Source organism: Harpia harpyja, chromosome 13, assembly GCF_026419915.1.
Source record: "Harpia harpyja isolate bHarHar1 chromosome 13, bHarHar1 primary haplotype, whole genome shotgun sequence".
Lineage (NCBI taxonomy): Eukaryota > Metazoa > Chordata > Aves > Accipitriformes > Accipitridae > Harpia > Harpia harpyja.
This window is the reverse complement of record NC_068952.1, coordinates 10,334,358-10,356,339: the sequence shown is the minus strand read 5'-3', so window position 1 is coordinate 10,356,339 and position 21,982 is coordinate 10,334,358. Positions and strand designations below refer to the sequence as shown.

At 38.5% G+C, this 21,982-nt stretch overlaps 1 protein-coding gene across 5 annotated transcripts in view; it reads right to left on the bottom strand.

Annotated features, from left to right (window-relative positions):
* The window catches only part of USH2A (usherin), a 408,741-nt gene that overhangs the window by 291,870 nt on the left and 94,889 nt on the right, over nucleotides 1-21,982 (bottom strand). For all 5 annotated transcript variants that reach the window (XM_052805222.1, XM_052805224.1, XM_052805225.1 and 2 more), the window contains exons 19-21: nucleotides 21,788-21,945; nucleotides 20,463-20,607; nucleotides 10,285-10,515 (exon numbers count right to left, since the gene is read on the bottom strand). In XM_052805222.1, coding sequence (XP_052661182.1) covers nucleotides 10,285-10,515; nucleotides 20,463-20,607; nucleotides 21,788-21,945 — 534 coding nt within the window. The remainder of the gene's footprint in view (nucleotides 1-10,284; nucleotides 10,516-20,462; nucleotides 20,608-21,787; nucleotides 21,946-21,982) is intronic.

The following is a 21,982-nucleotide window of genomic DNA, read 5'->3' as shown; positions in this document are numbered from 1 at the left end:
ACAAAGAATACATGAAACTAAGCAAACGGTCAGATTTCTCTCCTTCTGTTCCAGTTCTCTTCATCTTTTTAGGGTAAGGCTGAACCAAACAAATTTAATAACATTTGCTGTAAAGTTGTGTCTATAGATTAGGAAAACTACAGACTGGTCAGCCTAACCTTCGTCCTCAGGGACACTATGCAGGAGGCCATATTCAGACACATGAAGGACAAGATGATGATTTGGAACAGTCAACATGGATTTACTATGGGCAAATTGTGCCTGACCAACCTGATTGCCTTCTATGACGAAAGGACTGGCTCAGCAATCAAAGGGGAAAACAACTGGTGTTGCGTACCTTGGCATTAGCAAGAGCTTCAACAAGGCTTCCCATAGGATCCTTGCCATCAGGCTGGAAAAATGGACCACAGGTGGACTATAAAAGTGGGTAAAAAAATGGCTGAACAGCAGGAATCAAAGGCTTGTGACAAGTGGCACAAAGCCCAGTGAGCAGCATTTACAAGGAACTGGTACTGGGACCAATTATGTTTAACAGTTTTATTCATTAAAATGAATCCTGGGAGATGGGACAGAGTATACTATCAAAAAGTTTGAAAAAAACTGAGGGCTGCAGTGGATACACTGCAACTCAGAGAAACCTTGACAGGCTGGAAAAAAGGGCTGACAGAAACCTTGTGAAATTCAACAAAGGCAAATGGAAGTCCTGCAATGCCGTTTCGGGTACTCTGGCATAAAAAAAGATACTGGCACACTGGAATGAATCCAGTGGAGGGCCACCAAGATAGTCAGAGGGCTGAAGTACATGACATATGAGAAGAGGCTGAGACAACAGGGTTTGTTCAATCTTAAGCATGGAAGGATGGAGGAGATGATCTTGCCTTCTCCAATTACCTCATGGAAGGATATAAAGAAGATGGGATCACAATTCTTGGAGCTATATAGTGACAGAACACGAAGCAATGGACACAAATTCAAATACAGAAAATTCTGTGTAGATATAAGCGGGAAAAGATTACCAAAAGGCTGGTCAGACTGGAAACTCGAACAGTACTTGGAAATATACTTGACTACATATGGAGATAAAACTCAAGTAGACAAAGGTCTAAACAGGTCTAGCTGGTCTCACTATGAGCAGGAGGTTGGACTCTTCCAACCTAAATTATTATATTATTCTGATTCAGTGATTAAAACTCATTTCTGACCACATCAAACTTTATCAGTAGTCATAAAAAGAAATGCTGGAAAATTTCTAGAGGAGAAAAAATAAAATAGAAGCAAAAGTTGTTGAACTCATGCAACCCTCCCTCTTTATAGAAAATTATTAATCAGAACTCTATGCAAAGTTCCCAAGGAAAAAAAAAAAAAAGGCAGCTCTTTCCTTCTAAAAGTTATTTGGTGAAATGAACATCTTTCCTCATTTCATTGGGTTAATCTGAGTTTATAACAGGATATATGTTTGGAAAACATTCTTAGAGGTCACAGAATCAATCCACTTACTCCAAAGCAGAATCAATTTTACCAAGTTATTCCTGACAAATGCTCATCCAACTGTCCTTTAAAATCTGCAGTGTCAGAGCTTTCATTTTTTTCTCACAACAATGTATTCCTTTTCTCAACTAGCCTGAATCTTTTAGAAGAAAATTCTTGTGAGAAGACAATCTACCTTGCTATATTTTAAGCTTGTTATGAGCGCATTGCTGCTCTACTCACAGTAGACACGGAGAAAAGTTCATTCTCCTCTTTTAAACTACACACTTTTACGTACTTTAACACCATTATCATGTCTCCTTTTAGTCTTCATTTTTCTAAACTATGACATTTTCTTCAGCCTTTCCCCTTACATTATTCTTAGACCTCCAATTGTGTTCATTTTCTTGGCATTCAGTTGTAATGAATTCCACAAATTTCTATTGGGATGCTGGAAAAGGCCTGTTTATTTGGCTCCATATGCTAATGAAAATATTTGTGCCTTCTACTAACTATGAAATGTTTGCTCGAAATTATATGGAGTGGAATTTGTTTTATGTTACTGCAAAGAGAGTTCACTGTGATGAAGAGCTACAGGGAGATCCAGCACTGAATGACCACAGCCGTCCTCAGCACTTCTGCTCAGAACAAATGTAAACGACACTTGTGCAGTGTTCCATGGCAAACTCATTAAGAAACATCGTTACTGGAAAGATTCTCCACTCTGAGAAATGTGTGTGTATCTGAGTCAGAGTTTAGCAGTAAAAACACTAGCACAGATATATTTTTTTTTAAATACAGGTTTTTAAGACCACGACACTAAAAATGTCACTGTAAAAAAGCTCTATTTGTAATGGTGAATATATGAACGTCTTACCTCATACAGTTATTTCGTAATTATTACAGAGCTGAATTCGTATCATGTAGAGGTTGGCAAAGAGTACATATTCCAGGCAAGGCCCACTTCTTTTTAAGTGTAGTATTCTATTTCAGAAAACTTGGATTCAAAGCAAGGCCAAACAGAAAAGTTTCTTCAGAGTGGACTGCATTTTGATCAATATTACATGAATAATTTTCTTCTTAAACAAGTAGCATTCAAGAGGAATCACATTAAAATACTAATAGCTAATTCAACTGTTTTTAAAATATCACAAAGAACCTTTCATCCACCTGAAAAAATGAATTATTTTATCACTAAATAACTAAACGCCTCCCTTCTCACATGGATGTGTAATTATAACACCTGACATCAAGCTCAAATTGTATTTTAAGCAATGCATGAAGCATGGTTGGAGGATTTGTTTTGCTCCATTTCATAGAAAGAATATGTATATTATTTACAAAACCCACTACAATGCCACAGAATTGTCAAATTATGTTCAATGTTGTATTTGAAAAGTAGTCTTATTTTGATAGGTCAGGAGGAATGTAACCTTCCACACAACTATCTTGCTACTCTGCAATTTCTTTCTCTTGTAGCAATTGAGTCACCCTTTACACAGTGAGCAGTTCTTACATAGCCCTACAGATACACTGAGTTTCTCTTCATGAAGCCCAACTATATCTCCATAGCATAGAGTCAAGGAGCTTTCTTGTTCATTCATCTGTCCAACTATTTGCAATTTCTACCCTTTCTAAGTATAATAGGCCCTATCTCATCAGCTCTGCCACAGACTTTCTGTCTGGCAATGGGTCAATCAGAGGAAAGATTCAAAAAGTGATTTGTGTAATCCATGACTGTACTTTAGACAACTAAATCGCAGTCCTGAAACTCCTAGCTCAGATGTCATTGTGCCCCAGAGACATTCAGGGTTCAATTTTCAACCAGTTGCTCTTTGGGCCCAGAAGTTCCTTTACTGAAAGAACCCAGTAGTTTGGCATCTATTTGCTCAATAAAACCTGAAAACTAAACTTCCCTTTATCTGTCCTTAGGAGCTTAATCCAGTATACTTGCTCTAGAAAAAACCATTGCACAGGTTTTTGACAGGATTTTCTACAAAGTTTAAACAGCGGCACTGTTTTTATCTGAAGGCATAGTATGCACCAATATACTCAACAGGGTGCACATGTGCTTTCTCAGGGAGTCATGTTTTCAAAGAAAAATGTGATCCCCTACTCTGTAAAATGAAAAGTTAAAGCTGCCTAACCCTCAGGAGATATTTGTAAGTTATGAATCCCGAAGAGAAGGTAGTGCCTCAAATTAGAACCAAACTTGATCCTAAGCAGGGCTCGTTTACACAGGTGAAAATTAATACATCAGTTTTTATTTCATCCAGTCAGGCACCTCAAGTCCTAACCCTCAACCAAGGAGCAAAAAGGAATTGCCAGGTTAACATGACCTCATGCTCCTTACCTTCCTTAGGCTTTTTTTGGACCTAGCCATTAGACTCCATCATTAGAGAGATAACAATTTTAATTTGAATTTAAAAGATATTCGGACACTCAGCTATTTACAGTTCTTTGAACTCCAAGCTTGCCTGTCTACACCCTGTGTAAAATAGTACCTCTCTTGACCACTAGAGAACGAGAAAGACAAACACAACAGTGTTACTGCAGCATTCTGACTCCAGACCAACAGCCGCATCACACAAGTTGTGCTGATAAAGTAAACCACATGAAGTAACTAATTTGTAAAACCTTCTAGCCATTTCTAAAGGGCCTCCTGCGTTAAGTAGAACCTGAACTTCAGCTCCCCATCTATTAAATCAGAATGAGAGCACTTTGCTGTCTCATGGGGAAGATATGAAGATAAACACCTGAATACCCCAATCTTCAGAGTGATGGGAGATGGATGAGTTCCTTAGCTAAAACAAGAACAACAATAGTTCCTTTGCCTGGTGGTATTTTGATAGATATAATGACTGCTGTTGTATCAAAGAACTACAAGGAGTACAAATAAGTATTACAAATCAAGTCTGCATCTTTTGGGAAATAATATTACAGATGCCTAAAACACTTCTTCACAGTTTGAAAAGCTAAGAAGTCGCATGTGGACAGTTCTGGCAGTGTCCTGGTTTCAGCTGGGATAGAGTTAACTGTCTTCCTAGTAGCTGGTACAGTGCTATGTTTTGAGTTCAGAGCGAAGAATGTTGATAACACTGATGTTTTCAGTTGTTGCTCAGTAGTGTTTAGACTAATGTCAAGGATTTTTCAGCTTCTCATGCCCAGCCAGTGAGAAAGCTGGAGGGGCACAAGAAGTTGGCACAGGACACAGCCAGGGCACCTGACCCAAACTGGCCAACGGTGTATTCCATACCATGTGACGTCCCATCCAGTACAGAAACGGGGAAGTGGGGGGCAGGGATTCGCCGCTCGGGGGACTGGCTGGGTGTCGGTCGGCGGGTGGTGAGCAATTGCACTGCGTATCATTTGTACATTCCAATCCTTTCATTATTGCTGTTGTCATTTTATTAGTGTTATCATTATCATTATTAGTTTCTTCTTTTCTGTTCTATTAAACCGTTCTTATCTCAACCCACGGGTTTTGCTTCTTCTCCCGATTTTCTCCCCCATCCCACTGGGTGGGGGGGAGTGAGTGAGCGGCTGCGTGGTGCTTAGTTGCTGGCTGGGGTTAAACCACGACAGTCCTTTTTGGAAAAACGAAGAGGCACCGACAGTGGATGAAGTGGCTCGCCAACTCCGTCAATACGAAGAAAATCTCTCCTCCTCCCTACAAGCCTGCATTTCGGCTGTGGAGAAGCTGTCCGAGGATTTCCAGCAATTCAAAGAGGAGATGTCCTGTTGCCCACCTGTAAGGACCAATGTCTCAGCTATTAGGAGTGAGCGCTCCTCTGCCCAAGAGAAAGAATATAGAAGGTACACACCGCGAGGTGCCCTGTGGTTTTACTTATGTGATCATGGAGAGGACATGAGGAAATGGGATGGAAAACCTACCTCGGTCCTAAATGCACGGGTACGTGAGCTGCGAGGAAAAAACACCACAAAAGGGGATTCTACCAGGAAAAATGCCGCTCCGGTTTCCAAACAGAGTAGAAGGGCTGATCTTATTTCTGATCCTCTTGAAGGGACTTCTGAGCCAATTTTACGAGAAGTGAATACTGGATACTCTGACCAGAATTAGAGGGGCCCTGCCTCCAGCCAGGTGGAGGAAAGGGATAACTGGGTCTATTGGACTGTGTGGATTCGATGGCCTGGCACGTTAGACCCACAGGAGTATAAGGCTCTAGTAGACACCGGCGCACAGTGTACTTTAATGCCATCAAGTTATGAAGGGGCAGAACCCATTTCTATTTCTGGTGTGACAGGGGGATCCCAAGAGTTAACTGTATTGGAAGCTGAAGTAAGCCTAACTGGGAATGAATGGCAGAAACACCCCATTGTGACTGGTCCAGAGGCTCCGTGCATCCTTGGCATAGACTATCTCAGGAGAGGGTATTTTAAGGACCCAAAGGGGTATCGATGGGCTTTTGGTATAGCTGCCTTGGAGACGGAGGGCACGGAACAGCTGTCTACCCTGCCTGGTCTCTCTCAAGACCCTTCGATTGTGGGGTTGCTGAGGGTTGAAGAACAACAAGTACCAATTGCTACCACGACGGTGCACCGGCGGCAATATCGCACCAACCGAGACTCTCTGATTCCCATCCACAAGTTGATTCGCCAACTGGAGAGCCAAGGAGTGATCAGCAAAACTCGCTCACCTTTTAATAGTCCCATATGGCCCGTGCGAAAGTCTAATGGGGAGTGGAGACTAACAGTTGACTATCGCGGCCTGAATGAAGTTACGCCACCGCTGAGTGCTGCCGTTCCAGATATGCTAGAACTTCAATACGAACTAGAGTCAAAGGCAGCCAAGTGGTATGCTACAATTGACATTGCTAATGCGTTTTTCTCAATCCCTCTGGCAGCAGAGTGTCGTCCACAATTTGCCTTTACTTGGAGGGGTGTCCAGTACACTTGGAATCGACTGCCCCAGGGGTGGAAACACAGCCCCACCATTTGCCATGGACTAATCCAGACTGCACTGGAAAAAGGTGAAGCTCCGGAACACCTGCAATACATTGATGACATCATCGTATGGGGCAACACAGCAGAAGAAGTCTTTGAGAAAGGGAAGAAAATAATCCAAATCCTTCTGAAAGCCGGTTTTGCCATAAAAGAAGGTAAGGTCAAGGGACCTGCACGGGAGATCCAGTTTTTAGGAATAAAATGGCAAGATGGGCGTCGTCAGATCCCAATGGATGTGATTAACAAAATAGCAGCTATGTCTCCACCAACTAATAAAAAGGAAACACAGGCCTTCTTAGGTGTCGTGGGGTTTTGGAGAATGCATATTCCAAATTACAGTCTGATTGTAAGCCCTCTCTATCAAGTGACCCGAAAGAAGAATGATTTTCAATGGGGCCCTGAGCAACAACAAGCCTTTGAACAAATTAAACGGGAGATTGTTCACGCAGTAGCCCTTGGACCAGTCCGGACAGGACAAGATGTTAAAAATGTGCTCTATACTGCAGCTGGGGAGAATGGCCCTACCTGGAGCCTCCGGCAGAAAGCACCTGGGGAGACCCGAGGCCGACCCCTGGGGTTTTGGAGTCGGGGATACAGAGGATCCGAGGCTCGCTATACTCCAACTGAAAAGGAGATATTGGCAGCATATGAAGGAGTTCAAGCTGCCTCAGAAGTTGTTGGTACTGAAACACAGCTCCTCTTAGCACCCCGACTGCCAGTGCTGGGCTGGATGTTCAAAGGGAGGGTCTCCTCTACACATCACGCGACTGATGCCACGTGGAGTAAGTGGATTGCACTGATCACACAACGGGCTCGCATAGGAAACCCCAGTCGCCCAGGAATTTTGGAAGTGATCACGGACTGGCCAGAAGGCAAAGATTTTGGAATGTCGCCAGAGGAGGAGGTGGCACGTGCTGAAGAGGCCCCGCTGTATAATAAACTGCCAGAAAATGAGAGGCAATATGCCCTGCTCACTGACGGATCCTGTCGCATCGTGGGAAAGCATCGGAGGTGGAAAGCTGCCGTATGGAGTCCTACACGACAAGTTGCAGAAACTGCTGAAGGAGAAGGTGAATCGAGTCAGTTTGCAGAGGTGAAAGCCATCCAGCTAGCATTAGATATTGCTGAAAGAGAAAAGTGGCCAGTGCTCTATCTCTATACTGACTCATGGATGGTGGCAAATGCCCTGTGGAGCTGGCTACAGCAATGGAAGCAGAGCAACTGGCAGCGCAGAGGTAAACCCATCTGGGCTGCAGTGTTACTGCAGCATTCTGACTCCAGACCAACAGCCGCATCACACAAGTTGTGCTGATAAAGTAAACCACATGAAGTAACTAATTTGTAAAACCTTCTAGCCATTTCTAAAGGGCCTCCTGCGTTAAGTAGAACCTGAACTTCAGCTCCCCATCTATTAAATCAGAATGAGAGCACTTTGCTGTCTCATGGGGAAGATATGAAGATAAACACCTGAATACCCCAATCTTCAGAGTGATGGGAGATGGATGAGTTCCTTAGCTAAAACAAGAACAACAATAGTTCCTTTGCCTGGTGGTATTTTGATAGATATAATGACTGCTGTTGTATCAAAGAACTACAAGGAGTACAAATAAGTATTACAAATCAAGTCTGCATCTTTTGGGAAATGATATTACAGATGCCTAAAACACTTCTTCACAGTTTGAAAAGCTAAGAAGTCGCATGTGGACAGTTCTGGCAGAAACAATCCTTTTCTCTACCTGACTTCCTCTCGTCTAATGTGTACTCAGAGCACATCTTCCTGTGCAGCTGGAGGCTTTGTTACAGACAGAAGGACACTGCTTAGTATAGCCAGTGTTTATTGCCTAACTTTTTTTTTTTTTTTAAAGATGAATTTGGAAAACTTCCCAGATAATACATCTGCCCCTATTACTTGCACCTCGGAGTGTAAGACCAGCCAGGGAGATAGTGAGGACAACAGCATTTATTAGCAATGAATAAACTGATCTATCTTTTTCTGGATTAGCAGTGGGAGATCCCAGACGCACTAAGAAGTATCTGTCTGCTGACTGACATATACAAGCTGGCACACTTTTGTGTCAAAAATGTACACAGCTGCATGTACACTGAAGCCGTTCCATCTATAAAGCACAATTGCCAACAGCTTGTCTTCAGAGATGTGTAATAAGAGACGGTCTCAAAAACAAAACAAGTGCAGAGTACAATTAAAGAATATTTTTCATTCCCCTAAGTGCCTTTCTTTCCAAACTCTCCTGGATTTGCTATAATTTTCCCTCCATCATGTTTTAGAAGAAGGAGTGATGATCTACTTGGAAAACCCAGATTTATATTTCTTAAAAACTTTATTGAGTTGCCAAGTACTGGAATTACACATTTTTAGGTAACAAAACAGGCTGATTTAACCTGATTGTCAGTCATTACCAGCAGATGTCTGGACAAATTGCCTAGCATGTTTTGGTTCTAGGTCAGCTCCAGATACTCAGACTAATAGCTGGTCGAAAAGAAAGAACACAGTCCAAAGCAGTAATAAATTATATTTATCCACATAGCATTATCAGCCATCAGGTGTCAGTATGAAGGGAGCTTTATTTTAACATCTTCTCCCAACCTGTCTGTCCAAATTCGCTCAAACCACCTCAGCCATCTCAATAAGCCTTATTCAAGGCCTCAGTCTCAGCTTATGGAGCATAACCGAACCCCAGACTGAATCATCGCGTGGGTAAATTAGTGTTGGTCTTGCTTGGTTACAAATAGGCAGGCATGTTAACAACCCCAGTAGTGCAACACACTCTTTCCTGACACTCTCAGAGACTTCTGATGAGAAGTAGGAAATTCAGTGATACTCATGATTCTTTACCTGTCTGATTAAACTATTTAACTATACCACAGTGATAGGGCTGACTGGAGCTCCAGTGAAAAGAACTGCAGCTCACAATTCCTTTGGTGTTTAGATCATCACAACTGACAACAGAAGAAACACATCAAAGATTTTCTTACTAAATATATGGTAAAGGGTGCAAACTCTGATGTCAGGAAACCATCAAGCAATTTGGATGAGGAAAGGAGCCCAACAGCTGTTCCTACAGATTGCCACACAGAGACAGGTTTTGCAAGTCAACATGGTGTCAATATTTAACTAACACATTATCACTTGTTATTATTATTTGACTATCAGTCAAGTAAGCAGCTAGCAAGAAAAAACAATGGAAGTGATCTTCAACTCTTGTTATTTTTAAATCAGATTCACTGAGTGATCATAGAGAGGCAAGAAGGTGATTTTTGTTTTAAACAAAAACTGAATTTTCACACACATACTTGCAAGTACCAAGCTATCTGTGCTTACATATTCTTGCCAGGATTACCTGTCGTGGCCCAGAAAACAAGGGATGTCAGCTGAGCGCTCTTCAAATCTTCGGTGTTCTTGTGCGCATCGACAATGCTGCATGATTTTGCAGCCCTTATCTGTCTTAACAAACAAGGCTTAGTACCAGGTTAAGTTGTATCGCACTGTGGTGTGGCCTTCGCACCACCAGCATCTTCTTACCCCAGAAGAATAAATATAATCCATCTTATATTTACCACAAGGAAATGAGTCAAATATGCAGCAACATTCACCATCATGTACATCTCTATGTCCAAAGGCAAGGGAATACAAATCCCACATGTCCAATAACATTTTTCACAGGCTTTTTATGTGAGAATCGAAATAGCCCATACATCACTAATAATCACATTATGCTCGTAAATTAAAAACTACAGATTTTACCATGAAAGTTATAGAGAAGATGATAATAAATGGTAAAACAAATGCAGAGTACAATTGGTACGTTTTGTAAGTCATTTAAACTCATTTACCTGTAAAGTAAGTATTGGCGGGGAGAGTGGAACTAGCGAATCTGTAATATCCATTTCCTGGGAAACGGATCCCTTTCATTACTTCTGTACTCAATGTAGCTAAAGATGAATCTATCCTTTCCACCTGGTAGATGGGAGAAGGCCCATTAAGTTCTTCAGGTTCATTCCAATTTATCTTTACCGTTGTGCTGTTTATTCCTTCCACATGAGGAGCACTAAGTTTTCTTGGAGCTGCGCATAAAAAAAAAAATTATCTAGGTATCATTGTCCATAATACTTGGGAAATTATTTATTGCACAGATATCCATAGAAGCTTAATTAGAAAAAACCAAAAACCAAACAACATTCTTAGTCTTTATGAGAACTTGCTTTCAATTCCACAAGAAATACCTTATTTGTTTATTCAGGCTTTGGAAAAATACCTCTAGCATTATATCCAAAATATTTTTTTATATAATCTTTAAGAAACCTTCTTCATAAAAAGTATATTTATATTCCTCCCTTGATTAGCCTCTCATGCCATACTCACTGTAAGCATGTATGTGTATGATTTTCAGCATTGGATTTGAGTGAAAGACCAAAGGAAAATTTGAACAGTTAATTAACTCTTGTTACATCTCAGCAGTATGGTACACAACAACACGAGTCTTTCATCACTGAACTTATCCTCGTCAACAGGAGCAGAACAGCCATCCATCCACTGAAGTACTGAAGGCTCATCAGGTTGTTCTCCTCATGGTGTGCACACAAGACATTAGCATATGTTCAGATAATTATTCAGTTCAAGAAAATGACCCTCTCTAACTTTTCTCCACTAACACTGGTGCACAGTATGACTCCATACAAGATTGCTTCCACAAAGGTATCAGCCCAAGATAGTTTTATGTTATTACAATAATCCTTCTACCATGAAAACCAATACTCTGGTATTCTTTTAAACATTCTGATAGCATTGGTCACTCTATAGCTGAGTTATGAATAATATTTTTTTTTTTTTTAATACTGTTCAGTAAGCCACTGGAGGGCAGCATGACCTGTTTGGATAATGCCATGACGGCCATACAGGTGGGAAAGAAATGGACCATCACTGGAACAATAAAAGACGTCCTCTGGAGAAGTACAAGAACACTCTACTACCTATAGAATCTATATCCATCTTATCTTGCCTTTTTTTCTTCCCCTTCTTTCCCTGATAAAGAAAAGGATTTAACAACAGAAACTTCATTTGTACTCAGGAAGTGAAATACAATGACAACTTGTAAAAATTACTTGTTCCCATAATGACATAGTAAAGAGCAATAAACGCCTTTCAAGAACAATAAAACCTGAATTAAAATATGGGCCTTCAAAAATCTGACATATTACTTCACAGCACAGCATTGTACATAGTGCGAGTTCTTTAGAGGAGAGATTGCTTCGTTTAGAACGAATTAATAACATCCTTTTCAACGTTCATGGGTTTCCAAGATCATTAACATATTTTTCATTTTTCCTATTTGCCTGTAGCATGTTGCTACTTTTTTTTCTTTCTTTCTTTTTCTTTGCCACCCCCACTCCCCAACTTGGTGAATATTCTTGGAGAAAGCAGGGAGTGGGGAAACTGGGAAACTGCCAATGGCACTATGTGCTGTAAATTCCTGCTTAGGCATCATTTATGACTTCACAATCTAATTAGTATCTCACGCTATGGTAGAAATTTACAATGTCAAAATTGAAGTAATGCAGCGTGAGGTCATAAGCTTTCCTGCATAAGTAGGGCACAGCACTAATGAATTGTGGTATTAATGCACAAGTTTAAATAGAAAACATGGCTTAACAATCAAAACTTCACCTTTGAGGGAACTACTTTACGTCAGCATTTTAAATACGAACATAAGAGGTTGAGCCCTCCAGTTCAACTTACTGATGGTGAAACACAAATGCTAAATTCATTATTTCTAAAACGCATACAGCTAACTAACACTCATGACAATAACTATATCTTCCTTTAAAGTCTAGTATTAATAAACGGCAGTTACTTGGACCATAATTATGGTATCTCTGATACCCAAACCTGAAGCTTTTATGGGGCTTATGCAATTAACTACTTAAATGCATCGTAACACTTGCTTCTCTGACAGGGAAGTATTGATTTTTTAATCATTTTCAAGTCTCCTCTAGCACAAATAAATGTACTACAGTTACAGTTAATGCACTGTGTACATGCATTAAACACTGGCATGACACAATTTATTATTTTGTGATATATGGAATAGAAGCCTACCCTTTCAAGAAAGTAACATCCTTGCTATAACATTAGTATTTAAACTACAGTCTCTTTGATACTTGAGAATTCTTGTGCATCAAGACAGTGGAACACTGTACATAATAGGTTACATAAGTAAAAAAAACAAAACAAAACAAAAAAACCCCAAAACCCAAATTCTGCACAGAAACAGACAGGACTGAAAATAAATCTGTAGCACTAGCCCAGCAGGGTACTAAATGCTGAAATTAAAAATATTCAAGACTAAAAGATACAGTATATATTTTCCTAAAGGTGTCACTGTGGTACCTGTAGCTACTTTCTGAAAGATGAATCGACTATAATTTTACCTATTTAATTTTTTTTAGTCACGTTCTGTTAAGACACATCTGTCAAAATAATGAGCGTACTACATTTTAGTGGATTCAAAGTCACATTTTGTGTATTTTAATTATGTAGTTTTAATGTCTTGCTATATAATACATATTTAATATATTATAAAGCTAAAACAGTATTTAAAACCCCATGATTGCTGCATGCCATTGTGTAGCAGAGGGCACAAAAAAGACCAATAAAGACAGATGGTCCATACAGCTTATGTTGAAGTCATATATCTAAATATAGATGTTGCTACACAGGTCATTACAAATAAGCCTTTCCCATGTGTTTATGCACACACATGTACACAAAAATGAAGTTGGTAAGTAAAGAGCAGTTAATTTTGTTTTGTTTGAAATAATATCATTTTAGTTTTAGACTCAAAGACAGATGCCAGCATTTCGCTCTGAACAGATGGTAATTCCATCTAATAGTGCATCTCTGTATTAGTAAGGTCTGTTGTGTATACAAACAGTAATAAACACTAGGTAAGGATCAAAATAAATTTTAATTGTTGACATTAAATTCTGGCAGCCACTGTTCTAAGGATACAATACTCCTTTCTCAAGTCTGTCAGGTTTACTAATACAACTGCTAAAGCTTTTCCATACTCTGCCAGATTCTTGTCCCAGGAATAACATATTTACACTGTGGCTAAATTTAACAGGCTTACATATGTCTGAATAACTACTGCTCAGCATACTGTAGGTAGGTATTTGTGTACCCTTCCACAGAAGCCTTCAATTAGCCACTCTGAACAGTTCAGGAAAGCAACAGTAACAAAAAGTATACAGTTTTTAATTATTGTTCAGTTGAATGCAGAAGGCTTACATACAAATTAAAACAGAAATGTTCAGCAAGTTTGAGGACAAAACTTAAAGAAAATTTTTTTTTTTTTCATCTGGGAGTTTGCCTTGCAGGTAAAATTACATGCCTCGCTATTGGTCATCCATTTCATTTTTGCTACAAGTTATTAGTCCAGAGGACCCTGAGACTGCCACAGCATTTCTGGTATGACCTTTTCTTTCTCTGTGCTTCGCAATAGTATTTCAATAGTAAATGAGTCAAGAAATAATACTTATGTCTTCTGACAATATTTTGATTTTTTTTAGAAGATTCTTTGGAGTCCACTTTGGACTCTTCCCCAAAAAAGAATAAAAACCAGCCATAATGGACATCAAAAGAAAATTTAATAACACGGATATGTTACAATCATATTTCTTTAAAAATAGATGTAGTACACAGTATTTTTTAAAAATCATGAAAAATATATTGCTTCCACCATATGGGACAACCAACGACTCACCAACCGATTTAAGATGCAGCATATTGAGCTGACCATATGTTACAGTGCTGTTGAATGGCTGAGTGATTCATGCCCGTCACATTCTAGTATATCAATTAAAGCTCCTTGAAGTCTGCATGATTTGTGTCTCTGTTATTAAACCCTGCTAATTCATCCCACTTACACATCTGTTATAAATCTCTAGGAGTGCTGCATGATTCATGGCAATCTGTGAGCATGGTACAGCAAATTCTTCTCCTTGTAATTAACAGTAAATTGTTTTACTGCCATGCAATGAATTTTTCAGTTATATTGCAAATGAACTCCTAAATGCACGGTTCTTTCCTAAGAACTGACTTATATTATTAGGCAATTAAAAAGTATTGCTTTGAACCAAAAGCTTTTAATCAAGAGGAATGCAACTTAAACATAGCTTAAAAACCTTGCAAATTTGACACAGAGGGAAAAGAACAAACTGAGCTATTTTCTGAAGTATAATATGTGGTTGGTAGGGGAGAAGAAACAAATAACTTTTGAGTCCCTACTAATTTCCTGAAACTCAAAGAGCAGTTTAACTACAGCTTGAACACTTGGCAAGACAAGTTTGAGCAGATACTATTTATCTCAGAAGTTACTTAAGTCATCTGTCATTACGAAATTTCTCAGATTACTTTACACTTTTCTAATTGTAAAACAGTGTCTTTATTCTTGAAATAAATAATTGGATAATTAGCCAAGCTGAATCATCAGAGGATTCCAATGCTGCTCAAGTGTTCTTGTCAAAGGTGAAGCAAATTCATTTCAGCTTTGCCTCTGCAGCTTTCTGAAGAGGCTTTGATTTTTTTCCTGCTACATTCTTGGCAGCAGCCTCAAATTCATGAGTCCATACATCAAGTCAGTAGTTTAACAACAAATGAAATTAAATTCAAAGAAGGGAAACTAATTGAAGGACAGCAACAAAAGTGTTTGGTAATGTGCTTTTTAATATGGCACGCCACATTTGCATGATAATTTTTCCTTTTTAGCATGGAGCAGAAAGTGACTAGCTTAATGAGGGATTATTCAAGACAGGAATGAACAAAATGCATTCATAACTAAGAACAAAGATTGTATTATGAAACGGAAACAGGCAACTGCCGAGAAGTAACTGGATGATTGGTTTATGCATTATGAATAAAAAGGTAGAAAAATATTTATATTAGTATTCACTAATGACTATATATACAAGATTGTTGTAATTAAAATTATAAATTAACATATTAAGAGTGCTTGTTTAATCACTTTGGGTCCTATTCACAACGAAGAGACTTATGTACATGCATGCAAAACAATCTGTGTTTTCAGGCCAGCAGCAAATGGCCCTCGTATTTCTCTTCTGTAACAAAGGAAAATATACATTACTTATTACCTGTTTAATGGGTATTTGTGATTTTAAAATTGAGGCATAGCATTTTGTAGAGAAGCAGTCTATGACAGGCATAAACAAATGCTGTATTGCCATGACAAATGGGTTGAGGCTTTTGAAAAGGGCTTGCACTGAACCTTTATTCATGAATGGAAAAAATGGACAAATTACTCAGATTAAAAGGGTAATCGAAAAGAAAACGACATCAAGGAGTGTAAGACAGCCCAGAAAGCCCATCAGCATCATTACCCCAGCAAACCCAGAGGCAACTCCAAAGCCACCAATACAACTGCTTGAGAAGTCTGCCAAGAAGCCAGATGCAGCTGGTGCTGGAAGAATATCTTCTACAAATTAGCTTCTGAACCCTGTAATTGCCATCAAAAGCAAAGGATCAGGAATGCAATGTGCTGGGGTAAATGGCAGCGATCACAAAGCCATACTTTGGTGTGTCTTAAAAAATGCTTTTTAAATGAAGTTTAAAAAAAAATTAAGAAGGGCAAAGGAAAGACGAACTTAATTACAAGAAATAAGCTCAGTCACACAGTAGTTAATGAAACATAGCTGTATAGATTGTTTAAGGCACCCTTTGACTATCTGATTTGAGAGGGGTAGCATAAGCAATTGTAGTAGTCCAAGCACTCACATGGCTAATTCCTTCCTGTTGAATTGTCAGAAATTGCTGGGAATAAAAAGGTGTTTCTCTGCCTGACTGAAAAATTTGGAAAACATGCAATTTTTGTCTTAGTGGATGCTGCAAAGAACAATGCAATTCGTAATTTTATGCAAACACATTGTCAAAAAAAATCACTTTTAATGGACCAGGTCTTTCACTGGTACTAGCTAGTATAGTTCTATAGATTCCAAGGTACCAGCTCAGAATCCTACACAAGATAAAACCACAGAGCAAAAAGCACTTCTGAAAATAAAAAAAATAGCCTAAGACCTGGTAAACAACAACAGGATGAATGTCATTCTCAAAAATAAACAGGAACTTGAACTCAGCAGAACCTAGAGGAAGGAATAAAGTAAAATGTGGCTCTAGGTGTTAAGATGAAGCGTATTTAAAATACCACAAGGACTGTGGAATGTGCATCCTCTTAATTTAAGGTTTAAAAGACTGATCAAAACAGTATGAAATACTTTTTAATTATTTGAGTCTTTAAAAGCCAACTATTTGTGTATTTATATCTGAACATACCAAAACTGAGGTTCGCGTTCTGTCCAGTCACCCGCTCTTTGAGTAACAGAATTAACAGGGTTAATTCTCTTCTTCCGTTACCTTGACATGCTTGCTTTGATCTTTCATCCCAATACTGGATTACCACCTAACATTGATCTTCCAACACTTTCTACCACTTTCGGAGCTGGTCACACATCAGGCATACCTGTGCAAGTTCTTTTATTTATCACACCTATTCTTCCTGGTTTCGCATGCATTTGTGACAGCTTCCACTCAGCTTTTTTATAAAATAACTTGATTCTTAATAATTCTATTTTATTTGCTTCCTCATTCTCTCGTCACATTCTTCTGGCTTAATTGTCTTCTTTTATTGCCACTTACAAAAATCATGGGTGTATATATTGGTGAGGAGGAGATTTTTTGGCAATCTAAGACACACAAGGACATATGGCTGATTTTAGCTTTCTTTCACTCTCCTCCTGCAAAGCTACTCATGAGATATCCCTTGTATGGATGCCTATACTGAACCAGGTTAGAAGGGATCTACTTGTTATGTTTGCTTCTGAATTATTTTAACCAAGTTTAAGTTATAATCCAAAAGACTTGTCATTGAAAGATCAGCAGACTTTCTGATGCTTCTGCTCCCTTAGGTCTTACCCCTAAATTCTGCCCCTGACTGCAGAAGTCTCTTTTCTTTGTCTTTTAAATCCTCTCTCAAAACCTCTTGCTTTTCTTCCTCAGCATTTTTGTTTCTAATGATTTCATGCCCTTGTTTCTGCCCTTGTTTTTATTTGCTGTGTTACGCCATATAAAAAAAATAAAAAATGTTGCCAGAGAAAAAGAATGATCGATTTTGAATAGTATCTTTTTTTATAGCTAGTCTTCAAATTAACCTAATGAACATTAACAAAACTTAAAAATTACTTGAGACTTCTAGTGGCAAGTTTTAGAAGGCATTGGCAATTCCAAAAGCAAGCCCCTTGCTAATATACATCCATTGGACATGCCAAAATCACAGTCATCAAGGTACCCGTTGATTTAAATACTTCATGTGATAAATCAGTATACTCCACACATGGAAGGAGTAGAGATGGTTTTCCATTATCCTCCTCAGGATCAGAGGAGGAGAATTAGTCTAATTTAGTATAACCTCTAGCCCAACTTGGAACAGAATTCAAAGCTCCTGGATTGTGTTACAATGCAAGGGGACCATCATGCTGGAGCACATTTCAGTCAAGACTTCCTCCAAAAAGCTCCCTTTGCCAGGGCATGGAGGGGGACTGGCATCCGGCCAGGGAGGCTGTCTCAGTGCCAGGGAGACATTCCTTCACAAAACAGAACTCCTCAACAGTCCTAGAAAGGCCATTTTAATTTCATTTTGCACCGTTCAATGACACAAAAGGATATTAATGGACTAAGGCTTGATCATCTGTTTTTACAAATGATGGGGACTGGTTTCTCCTAACTTTGTTCCAAGTTTGAACTCGCTTTAACCTAGAAGTCACCACATAAGTAGTGTTTCTTTTAAACTTTCTTTGGAAACACAGTTTTACAGAACTTCACGAAACGGAACATGCACACACAAAAAAACCCTGATGGAGGTTATTAAACAATTTTCTCCAGAAATGAAAAATGTGAATGGTGGAAGATAAAATTACAGGCAAAATTTAAGTGTTTTACTCTTTAGTTTGTCAAAATTTAAGACATTGCATTAACATGCTTTAAAAACATAAAAGTAACCCGATACAGGACTGATTCTTTGCTTCCAAGGTTTACAACAGTAAGCAGGAAAAGGCTACACTGCAAAACAGCTAATAAATGAGGACGTGTCTGTTATTCTATTTTGTATTCTCCTGTCCTCTCTAATGTGATAGGTCTCTAAGTATTAACACAACCAGGGAGGAGATGGTCATAAACAAGCTGTCAAGCATAACTAAGCTATTGTTTCTGAATCTTTTAATAAATGTATAAATGCAAAGTTGGATCATTTGTAGTAATAAGATGTGCCTTTTAGGCCATATTTGTTTCCATGGTTATCAGCATAGATATGCCGTTCCTTGCATGGCTCTGTGGTATGGGATAAAGTCATACTCATACAAGCAGGAGGCTCTGTAGATAGCCAGCTTGAAACTTTAAGAGGTAGCAGTATGAGGAAACAAAATAAATTTTGAAATCAGCAATTTAGCAAGAGAGAAGACTGACAGAACAATCTTTGCCCACTGAAACACAAAGACAATTAGGTGAATCAAGGAACAAATCATCTATCTTCCACTTGAGAACAAATGAAAAGGCAATTAAAAATAAATAGACAGATGAAGAACAGAGGGCAGACTAGAGATAATATACCAACAGCTTAAATTCCACTTCAGTTCATGTATATAAAGCTTCCTATTTACTGGTTCTGGGCAACTCCTCATTCCCTGTCTAGAAGCTCCTATATCTCTTCACTGATTACACAGAGGAGCTTTGATGGAATTCAGGCAACTCAAATACAGCCCAGGGAGCCTAGGAAAACATTCTGCACAGCAGAAATTTTCAGATTTTTTTCCCTATGGGAGACCAAATTACATAAGAGAGGTAATTTCAGAGATCATAATCACAACATCCATATGACAACACCACTAATTGCTTAACTAAAAATGCTAACATTTTGAAAGTAATTAATGTGTTTTAAATGCCTATACCAAAGGAAACCACACTGTTAAGCAGTCAGCTCTCTGCAGGTGACCACCAGTATGTCACATAGCATGGATTTTGAGCTTATATTTATAGTATTAAAGAGCTATACTGACTACCTCATTCCATGAATAGAGAGACCTGTGAAGCTCATTTTCCTAACAATTTCTCTCTTAAAACCCTCTTGATCCTCTGATGTCTAAGAAGTGAGTTCATGCCAGTCTTTTCTTTAAAGTAAATACAGGCTTTCTCCATCTCTGTTCTATACTGATGCTTATTTCCCCTAAATTTGTAGAAAGTTAGTACCTTTGAAATCCATGACACATGTGGTTTAAATTAACTCAAAGACTGAAAATTTATTAAGGTGCACAGACACATATATGTAGTTTAAGTATTGTTTCCATAGGAAAGTCTGAGTATATATATCTACAAAGCAAAATCTTATAAATATCAGGGGTTAAATAAATAAACATTTTCAAAAAAGCAGACCCAAAGCATGTATGTTTCTTCTGATTTAGACACACAAATAAACTCTAACATATGTACATAGTGTAATACAAAACCCATGCAACTCCTCTTTCATGGCTTAAGCAAGGCATTGGCACAGCATGTGCATTTTACATGCCATGTCATGCAAACATGACACACGCTAAAAAACCCCCCAAACAAATTAACAACTTCTTAGCATCATAAATGAATGAATGGGTTCAGCCACATTTCTGTACATTTACTGTTTAAATAAACAGGAACAAAAACATACATATCCATATATAACCTGCAATTGAGAGAGCAGTACACAAATCCTATTGCCATAATAGCAATATGAAAACCTTCATGGAAAACATTTTGGTTTTAATCTGTCAAGATAAACAAATAATAATTAAGCAAGTCACTTTGTATTAATACAACACCTACCCCTGTCACTGTGCATCAAACTATGATCATCTTAATGGTATTCATTAGTAAACTGTGTGTCAGCTTTGCATTTTGATACAGATTGTTTCCTTACCAGCTGCCAAGGTTTGCCCCATGCCTGGCTCACTGGTTACACAACCAATTTGATTGCAGAGAGTAACAGTAAAGTTGTACGTCCTGTAAGGTTTTAATCCTGTCACTACATAGGATAGCTCATGAGCCTCAGCTATATGCAAAACCTGAAAAACAAAAAGATTGGAAGACAACAGTTGGTTAATAATATTTTCATTCCTATTAATTGATGACATGCTCACTAATAAGAAGCTTGTCTCTGAATTTGCAGATTCCTTCATTTAGATGTGGAAAAGCCTGCAAAGACCAAGGGAGAATATTTTGGAGAATCTGAACAAGCTAGGATTTAGGTGATAATACTTCCCATCACACTGTTTTATGAGGTAATAAGCCAGTTCCTGAGTGGATAAATGAGGAAACAAAGTTATTGCCTCATAAAATGTGTGGTGGTGCAGTTATCACTACAGTGCAGCTACAATCCAGATGACGAAGATGACACTATTAAGTGGTGAAATCTGACCACCATTGAATGAGTGACATGATTAGCAGGTATAAGGAGGGAGGGAAATAACTAATACCTACAGACATTTGAATCTGCTTTACTTTAACGTTACTTTAAGCTATCAGAGAGAGTAGAACCGAATAAACTGTTGTATTTTCAGTAACTTCTTTATCAGATGTTTATTTAGATGAAAAATCTTGCAAGCCTGAGACCAGAAGTAATTTACATTTATGTATTGTTACAACAGCTCCAGGAACAATAGTATCCCCACTTCATAGACAAATAAACTGAGGCCCATCTGTGGTACCACTGAAAGACAAAACCAGCTCTTAAATGAGAAACACAATAGCAGAACACCAGATCCACTCCCACATTCTGATCACCTATCATGTTTCTTTGCTCATTCCTAAGCTTTTAGCTTACTACTACTACCATGGTATTTGTTTGCCAAACCCAGTCACTCAAAAAATCACAACAGTATTTTAAAATCGCATATTTAGACTTTATAAAGTTGGTTTTCTGCTATTTTAGGTTTCCCCACTTCAAAGATTTGTCCATTATCCACGAAGCCAGACAGGTACCTTTCTTAATGAAAATGTACATTCCTACAAAACAACATGGCTTTAAACATGTCAGCAAATATAGCAATAATACAGAACCAGAACATGCAAAGATCAAGGTAATTTAAGTGTTGTTGCTCAATCCCGTCCCTACTAATTTTGAATCTCACCCACTACTGAAAACAAGTCAGCTCAGTAATACAACTTAAAACCCAAAAGTAGTGTGTAACATTACAGAGCACATAAGATAAACTGATAGGAAAAACTTAATGTAACTAACAATACCTGGGAAAATGGTGGCAAGAACTTTTGTTCTGTCATCAAACTGATGCTGTATCCCATCACTTTTCCTCTTGCTAAATTATCTTCAGGTTTTTCCCATGATATGTTGAGGGAATATGGTGAAAGAGGGAATACTGATGGAGATGGCATGAACACTGGGGCTGAAAAAAGATTAATATAACAACATTCATAAAATAA